At 41.4% G+C, this 26,546-nt stretch overlaps 1 protein-coding gene across 2 annotated transcripts in view; it reads right to left on the bottom strand.

Annotated features, from left to right (window-relative positions):
• The window catches only part of tou (bromodomain adjacent to zinc finger domain 2B toutatis), an 860,023-nt gene that overhangs the window by 344,673 nt on the left and 488,804 nt on the right, over positions 1–26,546 (bottom strand). The window contains exons 6-8 of one of the 2 annotated variants that reach the window (XM_080276402.1): positions 20,056–20,088; positions 3,829–4,008; positions 2,109–2,135 (exon numbers count right to left, since the gene is read on the bottom strand). In XM_080276402.1, the coding sequence (XP_080132528.1) occupies positions 2,109–2,135; positions 3,829–4,008; positions 20,056–20,088 (240 nt within the window). The remainder of the gene's footprint in view (positions 1–2,108; positions 2,136–3,828; positions 4,009–20,055; positions 20,089–26,546) is intronic. The other variant, XM_080276403.1, reaches the window with a different exon arrangement.

Below are 26,546 nucleotides of genomic sequence, written 5' to 3'. Positions count from 1 at the left end.
AAAACAGCTGAGTGGTGGGTGAGGGGTGAAGTGATGGAGGTCAGGAGGGGAAGAAGAAGAACAGTCGGAAACGTAAACAAACTCACGTGGGGGCACAGGTGTCGTGATAATTCTACAGTGCAGTCTTAACACATCATCAGTTCACTAATAAATGTTCAAGCTTTTATTTCTTTATTTTATTTTTCAATTTTTATATGTACAGTACATATACTGAATACAGTAATTCGGTAAACAATGGACTGGTGCAAAATGCAGTACTGCAAATTGCTAGACATTGCACACGTGCGTTATGACCATGGTGTATGTTTACAAGGCAGTTTTTCAGGCGGAATCTCTTAGTGTAACCCCTAATGTGACTGGTGAGTACCTGAACTGTATTTACTGCTGTGATAGCCTTTGTATAGATTTGACTTGAAAATCAGAAATACGGGAAAAATCTGTAACCGGGAAGGTAAATTCCCCAAGCCACCCGGTTAACTGGGATTGTACTGTATGTCTAAAGTCCAACTTAAGACCGACTCAAGCTCATAGACTAGCACAAACCTTGTTCTTGCACGGGGGCCTATAACTCCTAAGAATCTGTTCTATCTTTGCATTTAGTTGGTCCCCAACTTATTGTTCTTGCACGGGGGCCTATAACTCCTAAGAATCTGTTCTATCTTTGCATCTAGTTGGTCCCCAACTTATCATTCTCTTCCTCACTTCTTTCATAATACATAACAACCAGTTAAACTTTCACTGGATCATAAATTCAAACCTGCCACACATACACCTCCCATTCATTCTTGAACAAAGCAATCTCATCTTTATTCAATCACAAGGTGAATGTAGGGAAGAATAAAGTTATGGTCTTCGAGAGAAGTGAAGTCAGTGAATGTACAGTGAGGTTGGAAGATGAGGAAATGGAAACTGTGAGTACGTTTAAGTACCTGGGTAGTGTGATGAGTAAGAATGGAAGTTTGGAGGGGGAAGTGCTTGAAAGGGAACCACAAGGAAGAAAGGTTGCTGGTTCCCTGATAGCAGTGATAAGAAACAGGGAAGTGAGCATGAAATTGAAAAAGTTACTACATGACACTATTGTGATACCAACTCTAACATATGGAAGTGAAGCTTGGACATTGTTGGAGGGACACAAGTTAAGAGTGAGGGCAGTGTAAATGAGTTATTTGAGCCTGTAAAGTTACATGGAGAGACAGACTGACATATGAGGATGTAAAGGATTGTTGTGGTGTGGATGTGGATGTGATAGGAGGCATTAAGAGAAACACACTGAGGTGGTCTGGCCATGTGGAGAGGATGGAGAATGAGAGACTGACGAGTAGAGTGTATGTGAGTGAGGTGGAGGGGAAGAGGGGGAGGGGGAGGCCAAGGATGAGATGGAGGGATGGAGTGGAGAGCTATATGAGGGAGGGGGTGTGTGAGTTGGGAGCAGGGCAGTGAAATGGCAGGGGACAAGGTTACATGGAGGCGATTTGTTTGTGGCCACCCCATATGGGATCAAGGTGTTTGGCAATAGACAGATAGAAGTATGCACATCCAACCTTACACACTTCACACCTTTCCACTCATCTTTGTTTCACATACCATCAAACAACAGCAGCATACTTCACATTCTTGAACACATTCACTACCTCCACTTTCTTGCCTACATCAGTCACAACCTCAATCTCTACCACCCTCTCTCCTCTTTCCCCCCAACCCTACAAGGATTACAAGGGCAGTATTCTTTCCTATCTCAGGGGCAGGCTATAAGGCTGTCATCAAATGTAGTACAAATAATTTCCCGGGTTACAGAAAAAACTTAGCATGTCAGTCAGTGCAGAGTCACCTGATGACAACAGTGCATCAAGTGAGTGGATGATGGCCCACCACCTACAGTACTACAATAGATCACCCACCACCACCAATACAGTATACTTACATGTAATAATGTAAATATAAATAGACAGACTGATAGATAGATAGACAGACAGAAAATTGACGGATAATGTATATGAGAGAGAGAGAGAGAAAGAGAGCTGGGCATGATTAAGCACAATTTTTGAAGTCTCGTTCTGTGCTGTTAATTCTAATTTATACCGTACTGGTTTACTTGCACATACTCTCACCTCCTAATGCCCGGTCTTGGAAGGCAGCTTGAAAAGGAAGAGAAATCAGAATATAATAACATGATGAAATCACAACTTCACCTTCAATACAAAACACTGAAGGATCAACTTCATAACTGCCATACATAAATCAACAACTTTCTGGATGTAAATGCACTCCACATAAGTACTACAGTGTCTGCTACAGTCTAGATAATACCAAAGGTCTCTCCAGTAACATCACTACTTAGAGTATGTGAATGTTCAAGCAGGACTTATTTTTTTTCCTCATCTTTTTAACAACACAGTGGGGTACCAGTACTGCTACAGTTTATCCCTCATTATTCTTACTGTGTTGTTTATATAATTTATAAATGCTCCAAAATGCTTTCATGTGTCGGCCTTGGTCATCTAATAGAGGCTACCCCATGCTGTACGATCTCTAACAGCCTCCCTATTCATTCCCTTATCCGGCTCTTTATAATATTATTCCACAGTTAAACATGTGTGCTGCTACCTCTGGCATGGAAATGCACATTAACCCATCATGTGTTTAAGATGGAAGACTTCAATACTAGAGTAGGCAAGAAAATGAGGTGAGATTATGGTATCATTTTCTGGAATGGGTACTGCATCACAATGCTTAGGGTGAATTATTCATGGAAAATGCTAAAAGGATCACTCTATGAGTGATGAATATCTTAAAAAAAAAAAGTGGATGTGGAAGGGACCAAATTATGAAAGAAAGTAATAATAAATTTCATTCTCAACATAATATATGCTTGTAAAGTAAGAATTATCAGTCCATCCATCATCCAATCCTATTTTGCCCCATGAAGAGCGTAGGAAACCGGGGCTAGGCAAGTTGGTTCTGACATTTAGGATGAGAGGTGAAGTGTGTAAATGTTGGAAGTGTCAACTGAATGGTGAGAAATCAGGTGATACTGAACTTTAACCTAAAAAGGAAAAAGGCAAACCTTGTGGCTGTGGGAGGGATGGCAACATAGTTATGGCTGTCAGCTCACAACAAATAGTTGAAGCTGATGGATCATGCAGATGTCAAGACAGAAAAAATGAATGAAAACTTCACATGAAAAAAATAAATAAAGCAGTTAAGCTGGGAGACAGGAAACACCAAAACAGCAACAGCAAATTTTCAGAAAAACAGGCAGGCTCTACCAAACCAAAAAAAATCCTTGATAATTCTTAACTATTCCCTTTGCCTCAGTTTTGCACTTCAAACCATCATCATCTTTGCCTTCCTAAGAAATCAACTCTGAAATGTCTTCAGTAAATTACTATATTATACCTCTTTAACAGGTACCATCATTATGCCTATTTATATTCATGCTTGATTTATACTATACCAATAAATATGGCAGGCAATACTACACCTCTTTTCATACATACTTACCATCATTATGCCTATTTATATTCATGCTTGATTTATACTATACCAATAAATATGGCAGGCAATACTACACCTCTTTTCATACATACTTCTACATCATTGTTTTTCCCCATCAGAGCAAAATTATGGGCTATGCAATCCCTTATTTCCAAATTCATCCAAATCCACACTCTCCAGTCTTCCAGCAATTTCTCTTGCTTTCTGCAACTGTTCTACAACAGCCTTTTACTGTACTGTATATTAATATACTGATAATAATGACATATATTTTGTACCGATAGGATCATGCGAAAAATAAATACATAAATAAACATAAGACTATCCTGTTACCTGCAGCAGGTGAGAGGCCTGCGAGAGCAGCAGCCTGTTGTGCCTGCTGTGCAGCTGCTAGGCTGGCCAGGCCTGCTGCTGAGCTGGTGGGGGGAAAGCCAGCAGCCATGTTCCCCCAAGCACCCAAGCCACCAGCAGCTCCACCAAACCCACTCAAGCTCCCACCGCCAAACATATTTGCTGTGGAAGAAACATTAAAATATTAATATTACAGGCTAAACCAAGGTGGCATAATGAATTACAGAAAAACAAGTTCTGACTAACTAGAATGGAATCCTGTTTACAGGATTATCTGAAAGAGGATCTGAATGCATTAATTTCATGCTGGATCTCTAAGCTGAGCTTAAGTACCATATTAATTTTCTTGTGTTGGTAAATGTGACCAACACTTTCTGCAACAGGACCACCCAGAACGTAAGTATAATTATTAGTAATTTTTAAAAAGCATTTGCAATGGACCATATATCCTGCACACTAGGAACAGTATACTTCACAGCAGCATGAATGCAATGACAGTATATTGCAAGCACTGAGTCTATCAACAAAAGATTTAACACCGGTCTCAACTCCAACCTATCTCAAGCCCTTCATTAGTATAATTCTCCTTTGTCAGGATACCATGATTTTTCATCACCATTTCACAAGTGTATCAGCCAAGAAATTTATTTCACTATTCTTACACATCCTGATAACCGCTCCAATACACTGTGAAAACACTGCTATGGCAGTTGTAACTAGTTTTCAACAGCAAATTGGTCCTAAAATATTGTGGGTGTATTAATCTACCTTACTGTGGTTATGTCAGCCCTGAGCTGACAGAGTCAATGGATACAAGTTCTACTGCTTTAATCTGACATTAACAGACATCTATATATTGTTAGTGGGTTAATCTGGCATTAACCCAGATCTATAGCATAGTAAATTGTTGGTGAGACTGCAGGGGTGATATTCGCTTGAAAATTACTAGGTGGTGGCAACCATCATCCACTCACTTGATGTAGTGCTGTCAACTTTTCCTCACTTTTATCATTCCTTTTCTGTGTCTGTTATCCTCTCTTCCTATTTCTCCCATGTCCTGTCACTTTTATTGCACTGCTTTCCTTTTCTGGTGGCTTAACAATGAGTGACAAGCAAAATGGTTTGATGTAGTGCTGTCAACTTCTTTCCTCACTTTTATCATTCCTTTTCTGTGTTTGTTATCCTCTCTTACTATTTCTCCCATCTGTCCCGTCACTTTTTATTGCACGTCTTTCATTTTCTGGTGGCTTTACATTGAGTGACAAGCCAAATGGTTTCCTGTGAGCCAGGAAACCATTTACAGTATTATGTTGGAGAGTAACCATATAACCAACCCGTATGTGTTCCCTGTGTGTCAACAAGTGGGTTGGCGGAGGGTTAGTGCCTCTTCCCATAAAACACCTAACTCAAAAAACAAAAGGCCACCCCTCATGGGATTGTGGCATCTGGTTATAAATAGATAGACAGAAGTTACTTTACCACATGTGCAGTTCCAATGTTTGTTATACTAATGTTCTGTAATCTTTATTGTCACCATTATCATCCCAACTCTATTTGCTGCACTGATATGAAACAGGAATACTCTGAGTATGGCTCTCTCATCTCACTGGCAACATGAATCAAGGAAAAAGAGTAAGTTCCAGGTACTATCTCCCTCTGTTCCATACTGTAGCAGTTATGAAACTGCTTGAACGGGGTTGCTTTAGCCAACGGTGTCTGGATGTCATGTATAGATGGCCGCCTGGAGATGTCTGGGTAGCATATATGCATGACCTAGTGTTTTGCGGAATTATATGAATATTTTGCGGGTAATTACCACTACAGGCAAACATTGGCAATCATCCTGCACACATCCCAGTCACGCTCCAGTTATGTGCATACCTCCATCATGGATAGACCTACGCAAAAAGTTTTCCCTGTGTCCAGTAAGACGTCAGCCAGCCTGTCTCAAGGTCAATGTCAAAGTGTGCAATCCACTGCTCACACCACCGCATTCACATCACACTTCTCAAAGCCTACACGGAAATGGTGTTGGTGGCTGATTGCAGTACAGTATTCTGATTTTTTTTTTTTTTTTTTTTTTTTTTTTTTTTTTTAAATAAGGGCTAAGATATGCCTTACTTGTGCCATGCACCTCAGCCACGGATAAAGACACAGCCACAAAAAAACATGAAAAGTTACCCCACTTCCAAAAGCTCTCTCTGCCTCTATGGACTACCTGGACAATCTGAGGCCATCGGCTTGAAGTTGAAGGATTGATGAGTATTATGACACTTAGTATTTTATTTTTGGCTAACTATTAGCTGAGATATTATAGTTTAAAAACCGGTGATTTTCCAGAAATCCCTGGCTGGGGGAAGGGTCAGCAGAAATAAATGCCGGACATCATGGGTTAACCCACCACCCATCACCAGTGCAGGTAAAAAGGGCTTACAGTATCTACTTCCACCTCTTTAATTTACCATACCTTGTACAACATAAAAGGAATTCATACTAATAATTTTTCCTCTCCCCAAGAATACCTTTAAATCTTTAAAAAAATTAACAATAACTATCTACATACTATATACAGGGTTATCTGTAAGTTCTGCATTATCTAATATCAGGTATGGCAGAGGAATCCATAAGCCCTACTACTGGACATTAAAATTCATGCCAAAAAATTTTCAATATTCTGACTAAACAATCACACCTTCTACAACAAATAGCCTTATATTATAAGCATCATCTGAACCAAGTTTTCTGTTCACATGGATGAGGAGATTTAGAGTTTTGCTCTCACATCTCACTAAGGATGTGAATCTGATAAAGGACGACTGGAGTACGATTTCCTCCAGATCGCAACAAAAGTGGTGAGTGATGGGGTCACACAGTCGCCACAGAAATTTAATGCAAACCAAAGATGGAGAGTTTCAAGCATCAGAGTTACACAGCTGTTACATCACAATTACAGCATAAATGAAGGAGGCTGCTTTATTCTTCCTCCCGTCCGATCAGCGAAGTTAAGCAATGTTGGGTCTGGTTAGTACTTGGATGAGTGACTGCCTGGGAACACCAGATGCTGTTGGCATCCCTACGTGTCAAGTGGGGTTGGTGGAGGATTAGTGCCCCTCCCTGTAAAACAATTAACTCTAAGCCCTTGGCCACCCCGTTTGGGATACATGGCCTCTGGCAATGAATGAATGAATGAAAAAAATCTATCCACTAGGACAATCTTCTACTGTTGGGGGGGGGGGGGAATCCATCTTGACTATTCTATGGTTATACTGACATCACAAGATGGTAGATGCATCTCCCAGTATGCCAACACCTGCACTGACAACTATGAGTACAACAATCACAAGATATACTGTACACCCATACCCCAATATCACGAAGTGTTGTGAACCTGTAGGAGTGTTCGGTCAGTGAGACTGCAGGATATCAAAGCAATTTTCCCCACAAGATACTGAAGAAAAGCAAGAGATGCATTCCAGGCCCAAAGCCAAACTCTCATATACCTAACTCAATCAATAAACACTGACACAGAAATGCCATAGGTAATGTTATTATCCCCATAAATAATGCTGTTGCTATAAGATGAGGTATCAAACATCGCATGCAAGAAGGTATTCAGGCCAACAGATACAGTGAGAGTGGAAGAGTGGAGTGGCTGAGAAGGCCAGGCAGGCGTGGGTCAGGGAGGGTGGGGGGACGGGGAGGAAGACAAGCAGGGGTAGGGGAAGGTGGAGGGACAGAGAGGAGACAAGCTGGGGTGGAGGAGGGCAGGGGAACAGGGAGGGAGACAAGCAGGAGTGGGGGAGGGTTGGGGGATGCGGAGGGAGACAAGCAGGTGTGAAGGAGGGTGGGGGACTGGGAAGCAGACAAGACAGCCAAACTGCCCTATTACCTCCCCTCCTGGTTTGTCTGTCTGTCTTTCTCTCTCTCTCTCTCTCTCTCTCTCTCTCTCACACACACACACACACACACACACACACACACACACACACACACACACACATATTGGAAATGGGTAAAAGTACCAGGAGACCATCATTGAATTATTTTTTGGGTAATGAATTAATCACAAAAAGGAGAGAAGAGAAAGATTTGGGAGTGCTGGTCCAAGATAGTTTGTCACCAGAAAAGCACATTAACAAGATAGTTGGAGAGACTTATAAGCTCTTGACTAACATAAGAGTAGCATTTCATTATATGGATGAGGAAATGATGAAAAAATTGATAGTGGCCATGATACGCCCCAGGTTAGAATATGCAGCGGTAGTGTGGTCCCCACACAAAAAGAAAGATATAAACAAGATTGAGAGAATACAAAGAACAGCAACCAAGATGGTCCCCAGTCTGACAGACCTGTCATACAGAGAGAGGCTGGAAAAACTGGATTTGCCTTCGTTAGAGGAAAGGAGAAAGAGGGGAGACATGATTGCGGTGTTCAGGACCATGGTGGGAGCAGATAAAATTGACAAAGAAGATCTGTTTGTATGGGATAAGAGAGCAACAAGAGGACATGGAATGAAATTGAAAAAGTCAAGCTGCTTGAAGGATATCAAGAAATATAGCTTTCCTTACAGAAGTATAGACTTATGGAATAGCCTGGACAAAGAGATCGTCCAGTCTAAAAACTTAAACGAGTTTAAAGTTAAATTCGACTTATTGAGAAACAGCGACGGAAACCCACGAGCATAGTACATTCCGTGTATATCACAATTAGGTATATTCTTAAATATTTGGAACGACTTAGACAAAGAGGTGGTGCATGAGAAAAACATTCATGTGTGTAAAGGTAGACTTGATAAATGTGGATATGGAGACAGGACAACACGAGCATTGCTCAATTCCTGTATACTACAAATAGGCAAATAGGTAAATACACACACACACACACAAACTAGGGCATGGACAAAAGATTATGAACAGTTAATAGGAGAATCCATTATTAAGCTAAAGAAATTAACTGAACCAAGAAGCAGAATAATAATTATGGGGGATTTTAATTGTAGAGAAGTTGACTGGGAAAGTATGGATGGTGGGAACAATGAGGAATCATGGGGAAATAAATTACTGGAACTGGTGATGGAAATCGTTAACTCAATTAATTAAAGAAAATACAAGAATCAGAGATGACAAACCATCAAGGCTGGACTTGGTATTCACAAAAGACCCAAATGATGTAAAGAACATAACCTGCCAATGCTCCTTTGGTAAAAGTGATCATCTGGTTATTGAGGGAAGTGGTGGGAGTTAGGGAAGGAGAAAGAAATGAAAAACACAGAGAAAACACAATTACTGGAAGGCAGACTTTGCTTCCCTGAGGAACTTTTTCAAAAATGCTGACTGGAGAAAAATGAATGCAATCACAAATGTTGATGAGAAATATGAGTTTTTGATAGAAGTATATACGGGAGTTAGTAAATATGTCCTAAAATTCTCCACCGCAATGGAAAGGAAGAAAGAATGGTTTAATAATAAGTGTAAACTGACATGTGAGGCAAGAAAAAGAGCATGGAATAAAGTGGGAAGAAGGTATACAGAAAGGGCTTGGGAGGATTATAAGCAGGTAAGAAATGAATATGTAAGGATGCAGTGAGAGGAAGAAAGGATATACCCTGTATGAAAAAGATATTGTAACTAAATGTATGAAAAAGCCTAAACTATTTTATAGGTTTGTAAATGGTAAAATGAAAGTTAAGGAAAGTATAATATGACTGAGGGATGGAGATGAAACTTACGAAAGAGAAGAAGAATTGTGTGAAAAAATAAACAAGCTGCAATCAGTCTGTGTTGGAAGAGGAATTTAAGGAACCTGAAATGGAACCCAGCATGACGGGAATGGCAGAAATTGCAGTTGGCATGAATGAGGTTCTACAACTGATGAGGAACTTGGATGTGAGGAAAGCAATGGGACCAGATGGTGTAGCTGGATGGATCCTGAAGGAATGTGCTGACCAATTAGTGTGGCCTGTTTATGTGATCATCAAGAGCTCTCTGGAAAATGGACAGTTACCTAAAGACTGGAAAAGAGCAAATATTGTGCCAATCTTCATGGGAGGAGATAGGGATGATCCACTCAGTTATAGACCCATATCACTTACTAATGTTGTATGCAAAATTTGTGAGAAAATTATTAGAAAATGAAGGACAGAGTATTTAGAAGAAAATGACATGATAACACCAAGACAATTTGGGTTTAGGGAAAGAAGATCTTGCATTACGAACCTATTAAGTTTCTATAGTAGGGTAAAAGATGTCATACAAGAGAGAGAAAGAGATGGGCAGATCGTGTCTATCTTACAGACCTATATCGCTTACTAGTGTTGTATGCAAAATCTGTGAGAAAATTATTAAAAAAAGAAGGATAATGTATTTAGAAGAAAATGAAGTGATAACACCAAGACAATTTGGGTTTAGGGAAGGAAGATCTTGCGTTACCAACCTATTAAGTTTCTATAGTAGGGTAATAGATGTCATACAAAAGAGAGAGGTACGGCCAGATTGTGTCTATCTTACAGACCTATATCGCTTACTAGTGTTGTATGCAAAATTTGAGAAAATTATTAGAAAAAGAAGGATAATGTATTTAGAAGAAAATGAAGTGATAACATCAAGACAATTTGGGTTTAGGGAAGGAAGATCTTGTGTTACCAACCTATTTTCTACAATAGGGTAATAGATGTCATACAGGAGAAAGAGGAATGGGCAGATTGTGTCTATCTTGATCTCAGGACAGCATTTGATAGGGTGCCCTATAAGAGACTGCTGTGGAAGTTGAAGACCTTTGGAGGGATGCATGGGAACCTATTAAAGTGGATGGGAGATTATCTGATGGGAAGGCAGATGAGAACAGCTATAAGAGACAAGATTTCACAATGGAGAACTGTGACTAGTGAAGTACCCCAGGGCTCTGTCTTGGCACCAGTAATGTTTCTGATATATATAAATGATTTGCCAGAAGGTTTGAATAGTTACATGAGTATGTTTGCAGATGATGCTAAAATCATGAATCATATTAAATGTACTGACAGTTGTAAAAAACTGCAAGAGGACCTGGACAAACTCCAGAGCTGGTGACAAACTTGGAAAATACAAGAAGTGTCATGTATTAGAAATGGGGATGAGTGAGAAAAGACCACACTGGACATATAAAATGGGCAATGAGATAATTAGTGAAAGAAAAGAGGAGATGGACTTGGAAGTGATTATTCAAGATGACTTGTCACCAGAAAAGCATATAAACAGAATCATTGGAGGCACCTATGGATTACTGACCAACATGAGAGTGGCTTCTAATTACATGGACGAGGAAATGCTGAGGGAGTTGATAGCAACCATGATATGGCCAAGACTTGAGTATATGGCTGTGGTATGGTCACCTCATTTGAAGAAGCATACTTATAAACCAGAGAGGGTTCAACGGATGGCAACAAGGATGATACCATGTTTAAGGGAACTGACCTATGAGGAGAGATTGGAAAAACTGAAATTACCAACACTAAGCGAGAGAAGAGAAAGGGGTGACTTGATTACGATGTTTAGAAATGCAAGAGAACTGGAAAGGGTGGATAGCGAGGATTTTATTGTGTTGGATGATGGAGGAGCAAGAGGTCATGACTTCAAGTTGAGGAAAAGTAGATGTCTTAATGATCTTAAATGATTCAGTTTCAAAAACAGAAGCATAGGTACTTGGAATGACTTAGACAAAAAGGTGGTGCAGATAAAAAACATTCATGTGTTTAAAACTAAACTGTATAAATGCAGATATGGAGACATGACAAGTTTAGCTCAACTTCTGTTTACTACAAATAGGTAAATAAACTCCGGAGACAAGCTGGGATGGGGGAGGGTAGGGGGACAGGGAGTTAGAAACTGGGGATGGGGGAGGGTGGGGGGATGGAGAGGGAGACATGCCTGGCAGCACTGAGCATGGTGGGGGATGGAGGAGGGATGGGGGGAGAAGAGAGGTTGTGGAGGAAGGACAGGGAGAGCCATGTGCACCACCACATCCCATTCAGACATGCTCGTTTCAAACCTAGGGAGGGGTGGAGTGTTCAGACTAGCTAACTGATGGCTGTCCAGGTTGTGGGAACGTTCCCCCATTTCTTTTGTTCAGTCTAGCAAACTGTCGGTTATCGATGCATCAGAAATCGGGGTGTGGGTCGTACTAGTACTAATATAAACAAAACTTTCATCAAATAAGTTACAACCTACGACTGAGTACGTCTTCTGGAAAAACCTGACATGAGACTACTTTCATATACGTACTCTACAATGCTGTAAAAACACCTGTACTACAATGCATCCTCTTAGTACATGGATTCACAGTTCACAGTAAGCCTAGTACAGTAATCCCTCTAATATCCGAACGCCCAATATCCGAACATCCCCACTAACCGGACATAATCCTCCTGGGATCCAATATTCCCAAAATGGGCCAAAAACCGCAAAAAATTAAAAAAAAATCTAACTTTTTTCCCTCCCATAATTTGAAATTCCCGCCTGGCGCCAAACAGCTGTTACACCATGGTCCCTTCACCCCTTCCTTCCTCCCCCTCCCCTGTCAGGTTGCCATTTGGTATTTTTCATTACCAAGTGTGGGCCAATTTGGTAATGAAAAATTCGTTTGGTAATGCATTAGAATAATGCATTACCAAATGGATTTTTCACATGTATGAGGATACACAGGATGGAGATGGTGGATTGTTTGCTCTCTCTGATTAATCTGCTACCCTACATAGTGTGAAAATAATCAACATGGTGTTAGTTATAAGGAGAGTGATTACATGTATTTCCACTTGTATATATAATTAGTGAAGAATATATGCTAGCTTTACTGAATTTGGTATTGAAAAGTTATATTTGACAATGAAAGTTGAGGAGATTGGTAATGTGGCTGTTGCGATCTGGCAACTCTGTTACCCCACCAACATCAACAGTCACAGCTTAACTCCGATGGAGAGCAGATACTCACAACAGTGCAAGCCACAGGTGCTTGTTTTTTGTGAATAAACAGTGAATAAACTGCAATACCTTGCCACTAGAACACACAGGAATTTACAGTGTTGTGCAGTGTTAAGAAATTAGAATTTAGAGTGTAGAGGATTAACTGTGGACTGCAAACTGGCGGTTCAAACCAGTCCAGGAGCAAGGGACTTGTAAGTACCCAGAATGTTTAATATTGTATAAACTCACCTCTAAAACCTCATTTTATGGTTCTTTTGCATTTATTTCAGTCTTTTATGTCCCTTATTGGTGTGATTTGGGTCTTAAATAGGTGCAATGCATGTGCAGAGGGAGTTGTATAGGTGTTTTTCAGAGTTAGGGTCCATAAGTAGAAGTCCATAAGCTGGGGCCCAATATCCGGACAGGACCACTATCCGGACCTGCCTAGGGCTCTATTGATCCGGATATTGGAGGGATTACTGTACATGGTGAAGGGGCTGACAGTTTCTGTTAAAGCTTCAATATATGGTCTCTTCATAAAACATGGTCTACTGGTTGAAGGTGGGCAGTATTTGGTGTTTTCATCAAATACCATGCCTTGTGCTCGTCTGTAGGATGTTGTGCTGATGCCAATTTTTGTCCTTGTGATTAGAAATTAGAAGTTTCCCATAATTCAAGCAATATTTCCATTTATCCTATTATCAAAAGCAGATCAAAAGCATCTCTTCATGACTGATATCTCGAGGTACAGTACTGATTATAATGAGCAGGTGTGAAAACATTAAATATACAATACATTTTGGGGGTGATAGTGGAGGTTGGACACCACAAGGCAAGACAACTGCACCATTACCATAGTTACCACCTTGTATTCACATCGCATAGCCAGCCCCATTATCTTGTATGCTTCCGGTCACACATCTAAACGGTGCATTACCCATTATTTTTAGAAGCTGCAACAAGAAATAAGCACCTATGATAAAAAAACAATGTCAGTAAATACAGTTTTTGTGAGTTCAATGCAGTGCCTTTAATACCTTAAACCTTGATCAGCTGAATTTTCTGAGAATTCATCCCTTGGTGAGCCTAGCCCAGTAAATTTGGCCCACTGCTCTGGTTAAGTTTAACACATCTGCATGAAACCATGTATGTAAGCATAAATTTAGTGTTTCAAGGTGTCTGGCTTTGCCTCTGTTCTCAGTCATCTATCCTTCAGTCTTTAATATTGGCAGAAGCAAAACTACATATATATCCTTGGTAAGAGCAAATGCTGTATTAATATAAGGAAGCAAGATACATTAAAGATGTCCAGACCAGTTAATCTGACCCAGAATATATGAGCTAAATTCACTTGTCCTAACTTAATTAACACAATCAGCTTGTTAGTGTCGCTTACAGCTCTTGCAGGGCGATTATGCAAAAAAAAATTTTTTACATTTGCCTTAAGAGTAAATATCCTGTCATTAATGTCACAAATAATGTACTATAAAAAGGATGAAAACATTTACTTGGAAAAGGAGTTCACCATAAAAGCATCAATACATGTAAACTACTGTTCATAATACTGGTACTTGAGTTCACAGTACACTACAACGTGGCTCTTGTCTCCCATATAACCCTGTACTTGGAGGATGCACAGTACAAGATAAAATGAGACCAAGTCAAACAGGTATACACATTACTTAAAACAACAGTGCTATGAAATATTTAATAAATAAATAAAGTACCAATCATTTTCATCAGAGCAAGACTCAGTGTAAATGTACACATGTATGGGCCTGATTCTGCTCAGCTGAAAGCAAATACAACTAAAACACTGCCATCATTAAATTCACATGCTTAAACCCTTCATGCAATGTGGATATTTTTCAATTACACTACATAAGGCCAAATTTAACAGTTACAATAGTAGATACTGTACAGTATACTTTCACTTATGAATTAATTTTCCCATTGTTATTAAAAAAAAAAAAAAAAAAAAAGAAAATGAAATCTGACTTCTGATAGATCCCATGTATAGCACACTAAAATGAAAAATTATCTATCAATCAATTGCCAGACGCCTCAATCCCATACGGGATGGCCACAAACAAATCGCCTCCACGTCGCTCTGTTCCCCGCCATTTCACTGCCCTGCTCCCAACTCACACCCCCCTCACTCAAATACCACTCCACTCCATCCCTCCATCTCATCCTCAGCCCCTCCCTCTCCCCCCCTCCACCCCACTCACATACAGTCTCCTTGTCAGTGTCTCACTCTCCATCCTCTCCACATGGCCAAACCACCTCAGTGTGTTCCTCCTAACACTTTCTATCACATCCACATCCACACCACAATGCTCCTTTATATCCTTATTTGTCAGCCGTCTCTCCATGGGACTCCACAGGCTCCTCTTAAATAATTCATTTCCACTGCTCTCACTCTTGACTTGTGTCCTTCCAACAGCATCCAAGCTTCACTTCCATACGTTAGAGTTGGTATCACAATACTGTCATATAGTAACTTTTTCACTTCCATGCTCACTTCCCTGTTTCCTATCACTGCTTTTGAGGAACCAGCAACCTTTCTTCCCTGTTGTACCCTTTCAAGCAATTCACCCTCCAAACCTCCATCATCGCTCATCACACTCCCCAAGTACTTAAACGTACAGTACTAACATTTTCCATTTCCTCACCATCCAACCTCACTGTACATTCACTGACTTCACCTCTCTCAAAGACCATCACTTTACTCTTCCCTAAATTCACCTTTAGTTTCCATTTCTTACACACTCTCCCAAACTCATCCACTAAGCCTTGCAGCTCCCCTTTGTCTTCACTGATCAACACAGTATCATCTGCAAACAACAGTACAGGGAGTTTCCAAACACTACCCTCTCTCACTGGGATCACTCCAACATCCACTGCCCTACCTTGTATCTCTTTTATTACCCCCATCCATTGAACAACCATGGAGACATGACACATCACAACAGTACAGGGAGTTTCCAGACACTACCCTCTCTCACTAGGGCCACTCCAACATCCATTGCCATACCTTGTATCTCTTTTATTACCCCACCCATGTACAGATTGAACAACCATGGAGACTGACACATCCCTGTTTCAACCCAACCTTCAAAGAGAAAAATTCACTCAGTTCACCATCCACACGCCACGCACTGCAGCCTTAGCACCATCATACATACTCTTCACAGCATTCAACAACTTCCCATCTACTCCATATATTCTTGCTACTTTCCACAATCCTTGTCTATCCACCCTGTCATATGCTTTCTCCAAATCCATGAAGGCCGCATACAACTTCTTTCCCTTAGAGTGAGTTTTACGCCAGGTACCCCTTTTTTGGATAAGGGCTAAGGCGTTGCCCCTGGGTAGGGGACTTTGGTTTGTAGCGTGTAGCATTTTATGACCGGATGCCCTTCCTGAAACTTTTCCACTAAAGATCTAAGCATGAATATCTGATCTACATAACCTCTTCCCTTCCTAAAGCCTCCCTGTTCTTCTTTTTCTCCTTTTCCTTTGTACAAGGGAATAATTATACCTGACTTCCAATCCTCCGGGACTCTACCTTCCTCCCAGGCCAATCTGCACATCTTCCACATCCATTATACTACTATCTCTCCTCCATGCTTCAGCATTTCACCACACACTCCATCAAATCCTGAGGCTATCTCCAATTTTACTTTCTTCATTGCTTCCACAACTTTTTTCCTACTGATTTCTTCCTGTCTTCTCACCTCCCTCCTTCTCCCAGCCATTCCTCAGCCACTTATACACATTACTTACATTCTCTAGGTTCAACAATTCCTTAAAGTGTTCTCTCCATCTGCTCAATTTTTCTCTCTTCTCCACTAGTAATCTACCATTTTTATCTTTCACTCCCCTACTAACTACACTGCCACCCTGTCTTACTCTCTTCACCTCTTTCCAGAACATTTTCTTACATTATCATGTAATGCCTACGACTTGCAATTCTTTGAAATTGTTACAGTAATGGTTGGGAAATTAATATGCATACAACAGTCCATGTGTGTATAATCCATCCATCCATCATCCAATCCTATGTTGCCCCATAAGAAGCGTAGAAGCCCGGGGCTTGGCAAGTTGGTCTTGACATTTCAGATGTTAGTGACCAGCCTCATTCATCCCTGAGTGGCATTACATGAGCAATAAACCCCAACCATCCCTTGGATTTAAACCTACACATGCTCAGTCTGACTGGAATGACTTAATTACCCAAAAAACCACCAGGTGCCACAATTTGGTTATATGGTTACCACCCAGTGCAGCAAATGGTTTCCTGGTGTACAGGACACCATCTGACTTGTCCCTCAATGTAGAGTCACCCAAAGGCAAAAGGAAGAGGAAAGACTGAAGGAAAGAAAGACAGAAGAGGGAGTGTAAAGTCACCAGGAGGCAGAAGGAAGAGGAAAAAATGAAGAAAAGAAAGACAAAAGAGGAAGGAAAAAAGGGAGGAAAGGGCAGACACTCAAAGCAGCACTACATCGAGTGAGTAGATGGTGAGTGCCCCCACCTACGACTCAAAATGTGTACAATCTTAAAACACTTATAAAACATGAGAAGGTCCATATTTCAAAACTTTCAAAGAGTAAACCTAATGTAGTGAATAAAATCTTGGTTGTCATAAAAAAAAATTATATGAAAGCAGCATTAACTACAACAAAATTTATTAAAATACTGGAGCATAGAATGTTCCCCATAAATTTGGCAAAAGCATATATAACCACCTTTACTGTACTAATGAACTACAAATATCTTCTGAAATGTTTGTGTTACTATATTCTCATACTGGTATCACATTATACACAAATATTCCTCATTTTCATGAATGAGATTAAATTTAAGATAAAAAGATTTTACAAGCAAGAAACACTGTGAATACTTTTCATAATTTACTGGATATTATTACTGTACTTTAAAAGAAAATAATAAATGAAATATTCTTTCCCCAGGTCCACTTACATGCTCATGATGATCTATGAGATATTTTTACTACACATCATGGCAGTGTACTGCAGACATCAAAGGATCCGCATGAACTGACATGAGCACTGAAGATCTTTTTCTGGGTCATGCTGTTAACAATCCGTGAGATATGTCACTGAACAGATGACTCCGCCATACAATCCAATAGCAATCTCCATAATAATGCTCATAAAACTCGAATAATAGTATGGAAATTTGGTGGTCACCAGTTCACAGAACAGAATTGTAATTAACCCTGAACAGGCAGTGTGAACAGCATACCTCCCCACCATTTAATTATTATAGGTTCTTACCACAGCAGAAGGCCTTGGAACCTTTAAGTTCTAAACAGTGAACAGAATCTATATTTTATCATTTAAAACATACCTAGTCAGTGGATATCTGGTTATAATGTTACAAAACAGTCAGAAAATTTGTTTAATTTAAACCTGACCACATGAACAATTAATACACCAAACAAAATGTACCACTCAGTTAATAGCTTCCATCAGCAATGCAGTACAACACACCCTCCACATGTACAGGTGGAGTATTAAACTAGGGTTTAGCAAACTTGGTATCCATGCACTCACGAGATCTTTAACCCTTTATAAAAATCTAATTTGTTCACCAACTCTTGAGCCTGCCCCCAACCTGCCTACTAAAGACCCTCAATGACTCCAACTAGAGTACAGGTAAGCTTTTTATGGGTATAGCCTACTACTACTATAGTACTGATGCTGCTGCTGTTGTTACTGGTGTAGAATAACCCTTTTTGGTGGAGCAGACCTGTCGACCTTAGGTAAGCAAATGCTTCTGTGTATCATACAGTACAGTACAGCACTGTGCCATACATACACCACATATGAAACCAGCACCCCTTTTGGCTGACAGCAGCTCGCCAGGGACAGAAAAGGGCCTTTCCCCACTGTGAAACGCAGGGGAAATATGAGAAGGTTCAGGTCCCAGGTGGACACCACAGCTGCTTCACCCAGGGTATACAGCACCACGACAGGTAGGTTCCTGTCAGCGCCACAGCCTACTGTATTGAGGTATATTAAAGAGATTTAAAGAAATAAAAATGTTAAAAAACTCACCATGACAGACCACAATTTGCCTACTATAACCTCTCTATAACCCCAACTACACTACACATATGTTTCCTAAGGGCATAGCCTACATCAGAGAGGTAGCAGACACAAGACGGTGACATTAACGAGGTTTAACAAATTTTTTAAAAATTGGGGGAAAAAATATGTGCAGGCAGTTTCAACTGTCAGGGATGCTGTATGAATAGCATGCCACACAATCTGAATGCTTTTTCTGCACATACAATGTCCTTGGCACCACTTTTATTTGTTTACACACTGGTAATTCATGCATACACAGCTCGCACGTATAGAAGGTACTGTATAAAGTTCATGACAAATATATGTTTTGCTTTTTATAACTGAGAAGATATCAGTAAAGAATACCAAATAATAGTGCACTGGCATTCCTTGAGAGAGACACTGTGTGAGGAGACAGCTAACTGCAGTGGACCACACAGCAAGAGGCAGGGCACCATGCAAACTTCTCAGATTGGGCAGACAAGGATAGCATTCAGGGTTGCCTTAACCCAGCACCAGGTCTGTGGTCATATTTCACATACAGTACTTAATAACTATACAGCACAATACATGCGATTTTTTTAGGTTAAGGATGCAGTAATGTGGTGAGGAAGTGGAAGCTGGTTATATCAGTCAGATATCTTGCAATGGTCAAGAACAACAATTCACAATTTTGTGCTAAGACTGAATGCTATGCTAATGTTCAGTAACAACATGATCATTTCTAATATTAAAAAACAGTACTGTGCACAATAAACTGTACAATCACATGACATATATTATCTGAATAATGGACACAGTAAACCAAAAATAGGCATGTACTCTTAATACCTCTCAGCGTGCAGTGCAATGTTTGGCAATATATGCCTCGGTTCTTCATCTTCCAATCTGTAAACTCGACTATGCTCAAAGTTGCTAAAGATTCATTTACTCTTGCATTTCAATATCAGTAAAAATCACTACTTTTAATGTTCAAAAGAAGGCTTAGAAGCATATGAGCATTTTTTTTTTTTTTTTTTTTTTTTAACTATAATCCACAAGATAAATAAACATGGCGAGCATAAAGCCATGAGAAAGATAGCCAGGAGAGTGACAGCACCAAGAGCTTTGTGAGAAGCAAGAAAAGCGTCAGGCAAATGACAAGAGCACATCTCATCCCAAACCACAAACTTACAGAGTAATGCCTGCTCTTGCTGCAGCCACGGAGCTAAAGGAGGGAGAAAATTACATGGTGGTCACATCTTATGTCAAATCAAGTGTTCAATCTTTCGGTATACAATACACTCATATGAATCAATGCGGGAGTTCAGGTACCACTCCACGGAGCAAGACTGGAAAAATATGAACAAATACTGTTGAATGACATCATACAATGTCATCATAATAAACTGTGTTATTTCATATACCTGATACATTTCCTACCCACACATCTGGTCCTGAGTGACAAAATGCTGGGCTAAAACAAATAAATTGCCTTAACAAAACATTTCCAAACCTCTGAAAAGATATTAATGCCAGTATCACCAGAAGAGGTAGTGAAGATAGCAAGTGATGGTAAACATGGAATATTTCATATCTAATATATGCAAATGATTATATACTGCTTGCTAATATTGAATGAGATCTTCACAGACAGGTTCAGAGTTTTGAGAAAGTCAGTAAGCAGTGATGTACAAAAAGTTTAGGAAGGTAAGAGTAAATTCAAGGTTGTTGAGCAAATGGTGACACAAAACTCAATGTGTTGTTGACCTGCAAAATATTCGAACTGGTCAAGTTTAACAGCCCCTTTGTAATAGCATTACAAGAGGAAGAAGTGTGTGAAAAGGAAGTAGAAAATATGAATGCAGGGAATAAAAGTGGTTGGTGCTACGACAGCCTTGATATAGATCAAAAAATGAGTTCAGAGACTGCAAAGAGGGTATGGTAGTATCCATATTAATGTATGGGTGTGACACATCAGTACAGCATGAATCTGAAAAGTCAAGAATTACATCACAAAAATCAGTAACGATATGAAATGTAAAGTATGTGGGTGGCATAGGCTGTATACAACACGAAAACTGTACAAAGATTTTTGGAAGACATAGAGCAAAAAAGTCACAAAAAAGTAACCATGACAGATCTCTCCCAATGAGGAGAGATCTGATACAGTTACGTTACTGAGAAAATGGATGTCAACATAGTGCTGATTCTGGCCTAGAACATGAGTACACCTATGAATAGAAAGTGGCTTTAAAGGTCAACTGTGTGTGTGTGTGTGTAATAACACCAATCCCTGTACTATCCGGACGCCCACTAATCGGACTCCCCACTTATTGGACATTTTGGAACCGGGCCTTGGGGGGGGGGGGGGATCAATTGTACAGTACTTTGAAATTGGCGTGCAGCGCTGACCAGCTATGTTTATGCTCGCTGCTTGCTTCCCCCATCCCTCCCAGCCTCCCCAGTTACCACCTAACTGCTGTCCTGACTAGATGCTCATTCAATGGATGCCGCACGTGCTCGTTTTTGTGAATAAACAGTGAATAAACTGCAATACCTCACCACTAGACCACACGGGAATTTACAGTGTTGTGAAATTAGAATTCAGAGTGCAAAGATTAAGTACAGAGTGTAAACTGGCAGTTGAAACTGACATGGTGCAATCAAGAACGGTATGAGCAGTGTTAAACAATTATAACTCATAGTGCAAAGGATTAAGTACAGCACAACACTGGATTGCTGTATGTGCTTCAAGAGCATATCCACCACAGCCACAGCCTTAGAGGAGGTGGGTTAACCTTCGTAACGAACGGCCAAGGACTTGTTGTAAGTTCCCTATACAATGCTAAATATATTCCATACTCACTTCTAATTCCTCGTTCTCTGGTTCCTTTTCATTTATTTCATACTTTTTGTCCCGTATTTGTTTGAATACGGTCTTAAATAGCTGCTATGCATGTCCGGTAGAGTGTTATGTAAGTGGTTTTCTGAATTAGGCTGGATTAGGGTCCATAAGTACCATTCCAGGAGGCAGGAGCCCACTATCTGGACGGACCCACTTTCTGGACATGCCTTTGGCTCTATTGCATCGGATAGTGAAGGAATTACTTTTATTTATATATATATATAAATATATACACTAATCACTCTAATATCCAGATGCCCAATAACCAAACATCCCCACTACCCGGACATAATCGTCCTGGGATCCAACATTCCCAAAATGATCCGAAAACCAAAAAAAATAAAAAATAAATAAAACGATTTTTTTCCGTCCGTAATTTGAACTTACCGCGCGCGCCGCGGGAGAGCTTTGTTTTGGCATGTCATTCCTCCGACGTCCGACAGAGCGCCGCTGCATCCTCCCCACTTCCCGCCTGTCTCTCATCGCGAGTGCACACTCGTTGTAATGGCTGCCCACGTGATCGCTTTTGTGGTGGTGCCCTACCTGCTGCAGGGCCTCCTGCTGCTCTAGGGCCTCCTCTTAGTGTGTGTGATGATGGCCCCGCCACCTGAGAAAAGGAAGAGAGTGGTGTTGACTCTGGAGAAAAAGAGGGATATATTGGAGAAAGTAGATGCGGGTTGGTCTTCTTCCCGCATTCTTCGCAAGTTCAACCTGGCCCGGTCTACTTTGTTCGATATCAAGAGGTTCCGAGACAAACTAATGCAGTACACGGCTGACTTCTCGCCGAGAAGCAAACGCAACGTGGAAAGGAAGGTTATGTTTACCCCTAAGTTTGCAGAAATCGACCGATCCACGTTGATTTGGTATCAACAACAACGTGCTGCTGGTGTAATGGTACGTGGAACAGAGCTGAAGGCTGCTGCTGAGAAGTTCGCCAGGCTTCACGACACCCTAGACTTCAAGGCATCCGAGGGTTGGCTCTTCGCGTTCAAGTTGCGACATGGCCTTACCAACCGTAAAGCACATGGCGAAGCATTGGATGCTAACGAGGATGGAGTTGACGAGTTTCGGCACAAGGTGAAAGGCTTGATCGACAGGGAGGGCCTAACTCTCGGTCAAGTCTACAACGCTGACGAAACTGGCCTATTCTATCACTCACTGCCAACGAACACTCTAGCCGAGGAGACAGAGAAGCGTGTACCTGGCCGCAAGCTTTCCAAGGAACGGATATCTGCTTTGTGTTGTGCCAGTGCTAACGGCATGCACCAGCTTAAGCCCGTTGTTGTTGGCTGCGCAAAGCAGCCTCGGTGCCTTCGTGGGGTGATGGATGTCCTTCCTGTCGTCTGGTACCATTCTTTGAAGGCATGGTTCACAGCTGTGATCTTCAAAGACTGGTTTCACCGTCACTTCATCAAGGAGGTCATCCATTACCAGACGAAGACACTGGGAATCCCGCGCGACCAGGTAAAGGCTCTCCTTCTACTCGACAATGCACCTGCCCACCCGTGTGACAAGGACTTGGTTGCTGAAAATGGCCGTATTAGGTGCATGTTTCTGCCACCTAATACGACTGCTCTCATCCAACCAATGGATCAAGGAGTGATCGTGGCAACAAAGCGCCTATACCGTCAGAAGTTCCTGGACGAGGTAATGGTTGTTCTCGAGGACGAGGACGAGCGCAGGGAGGGACGGGACACACAAGGCAAGCGGACTTTGGAAAACCTTCGCCGCTACAACATCAAGTCTGTGCTGTACAACTGGGCTAGTGCATAGAAGGAAGTCCCTGTGAAAACTCTGGAAAATGGTTGGTCTCGTCTGCTTCTCGGAACGGATGTGGAGTATGATTTTCTAGGGTTTGACGTGGATGACTTCCATGCACGGCTACGTACGCACGGCGACGATGTAGATGTGGACGATGTTCGTGAGTGGTTGGAGGATGACGAGGGCGATCCTGGGTATCAGACGTTGTCTGATATCGAGATCGCGTCTTCGGTTGCAGGTGTCAGTACCGAACTTGAAGATTCCGACGCTGAAGGCGACGATGATGCGGACTCCTCTCAGCAGGACACTACTCCAGCCATCCCCAAGCTAAGCGCACTCCGAGAACATCTAGAGTTCGTCCTAGACTACCTGGAACACCCGGACTGCGACAGGGAGATGGGGCCCTTGGGACTCGTGGAGGAAGTGCGTGCTTTCATGCAGCGCATCATCAATTGTCAGAATCGTCGTTTCTTGCGTCAGTCAACGATTGACAGTTTTTTCAGGCCCGTGACCCCCGCTGTGCCCAGCCCTGGCTCCACTCCGTTGCCTCCCCAAGACAGGCCCTCATGCTCCGAGCCACAGCCCAGCACATCAGCCACGGTGGAGTCACCGCTCGATGTGAGTTTGCGGCTGTCTTCAGAGTCCTCTGCAGTGGGTACACCGTCACCGCTCGACGTGAGTTTACGGCTGTCTTCAGAGTCCTCTGCAGTGGGTACGCCATCACCACGACCCAGCGATGCACCCCTAGGTCGCCTGCCAGTGATACTCTCGGACTCTGACAGTGAATAAACAGCAAGAACTTCTCCACTAGACCACACGGGAATTTTGAGTGTTGTGCAGTGAAAAAAACAGTGTGTTGTGTTAAGGATTTAAAGTTGTGAGAGAAAAGACTCAAGAAAAAAAATGTAACGTAAACAGACTTCTTGGTTTTGCCTTTGGAAAAAAAAAAAAAAAAAAAAATGGGAAAAGTTTAAGTGCAACACTAAGTAAGTTACAATGGAGCATTATTTAGACAAACGTGCACACTCTGAAGAGAACGGACTTCTGTGTGTTATTGACTAAGTTCAGTGCAAGACTTCAGGAACAGTGTACTGCAAGTGCTTCAGGAAATCGTTACTGTCAGAGTCCGAGAGGAGGCAGTTATTCACCGAGGTGGCAAGGGACTTGCTGTAAGTAGCCAAAATGTTTCATACTGTACTTTTTTCCATACTATACTTACCTCATTTCACTCTTTAATGTCCTTTATTGGTGAGAATAGGGTGTTAGTAGCTATGCATGTGCAGTAGGAATGTGTTTTTCTGAGTTAGGCTAGGTTAGGGTCCATAAGTACCAGAATGTTTATTAATGTATGAACATACTTCTAAACCCTAATTTTATGTTTCTTTTGCATTTATTTCATATGAACATACTTCTAAACCCTAATTTTATGTTTCTTTTGCATTTATTTCAGTCATTTACGTGCCTTATTGGTGTGATTTGGGTCTTAAATAAGTGCTATGCATGTCCAGAGGAAGTTGTATAGGTGTTTCTCTGAGTTAAGGTCCATAACTACAAATCCATAAGCTGGGGCCCAATATCCGGAGAAAACCAATAACCGGACCTACCTATGGCTCTATTACGTCGGATATTGGAGTGATTACTGTATTACTTAATACGATTTAATTACTGCAACACGAGTGTGTTAGCATAACACGCACAGAGCTCCGAGAAGTGGGCCAAATACGCAGAGTTCACTCTAGCACGATCACCCCCGGTCCAACACGGCCATACTGGACATTCCCATGATGATGATAGCCAATGAAAAACTTCTGATCAAGTAGCCTTCCCCACCCGCTATCGTAATGTGATTGTGATGCCGCCCAATTAAAAACGCTTCTGGTGTCACGTGATGTTTTGTTTACATTTCTCCCGCCACAGAGCCACTCAGTCGCATAATTGCATTGGAAGGTGCTTTTTTTCTTGCTGCATTTTCTGCCCTTGTTACTGCATTTTACCCTGCTCACAATGCCTAGGAAGCCTTCTGAGAACCCCAAGAAGTGTCGGCACCTCCCTCAGGCCACCAAGCTAGAAAGCATCGAGAGGAAGAAGAAAGGGGAGAGGAAAGTTGACATTACCAAGGCCTACGACATGACTGAAGCCAACGTGATCATAATAAAAAACTTAAGACAAGATCCTGGCAGCCGAAGGCTATCACACGGCACTTCATACCAGGTTTGCCGAGGATACGATGGTAAATCGGAACGGTAACATGGTAAAATTGCCGACGATACCACGGGCATTTGGAATTCATCTGGATGGATTCCTGCCGAGGATACGACGGGCAAAACAGTATGACCAAAACCCAGGCGACTCGACAGAGAATGTATCATACTACAGCATTGAACATTTAGCCTGACACTGAATGCATATTAATATTTTAGAATAAATATCAATCATTTTGAAACCTTTCTCATCGGCGTGCGTACCAGTTTATATTATAAACAAAGCTGCTTCTCATTATTCTCTACCGAGTCAGCTACAGCGATCACTTTCCACAGTCACGAGACAGGGCTCTGGCAACAGTGTGAGAAGCATGCACTTTGCCGAGGATTACAGAAGCAGGAGCTGTGGACGAAGATAGTGATTCTGAGTGTGATTTCGAAGGATTTATGAGGGAGGTTTGATTTCGAAGTATTTTTGAGGGAGGTTGAGGAGGAGCAACAGCCATTACGTACTAGTGACGCCAGCAGCCATCCTCCGGGGACCCAGTAGGACTAACTACAGCCTTGGATACCACCTTCCATTCCCAGCAAGCCCACCAACACTATCCTAAAAGGTTAGTTATCATTCATAGCACAGTACCATTTATTATAATTACAATAGTACCAATATATGAATAGGTATATGGTAGGTATTTAGGGTGACTTTTCCGAGGGTTGCTGACATAATTCATTTTTCCCCATAAGCTCTATTGTTAGTCCAACACGTGACCCATGCATGACAATATTACCATGCTGGACACGAGGGTACTGTGTGTG

The sequence above is a fragment of the Coenobita brevimanus genome, chromosome 65 (genome assembly GCF_032717465.1).
Source record: "Coenobita brevimanus isolate Jiangsu-jjx chromosome 65, ASM3271746v2, whole genome shotgun sequence".
Classification (NCBI taxonomy): Eukaryota; Metazoa; Arthropoda; class Malacostraca; order Decapoda; family Coenobitidae; genus Coenobita; species Coenobita brevimanus.
This window is presented reverse-complemented; position numbering and strand designations above follow the sequence as displayed.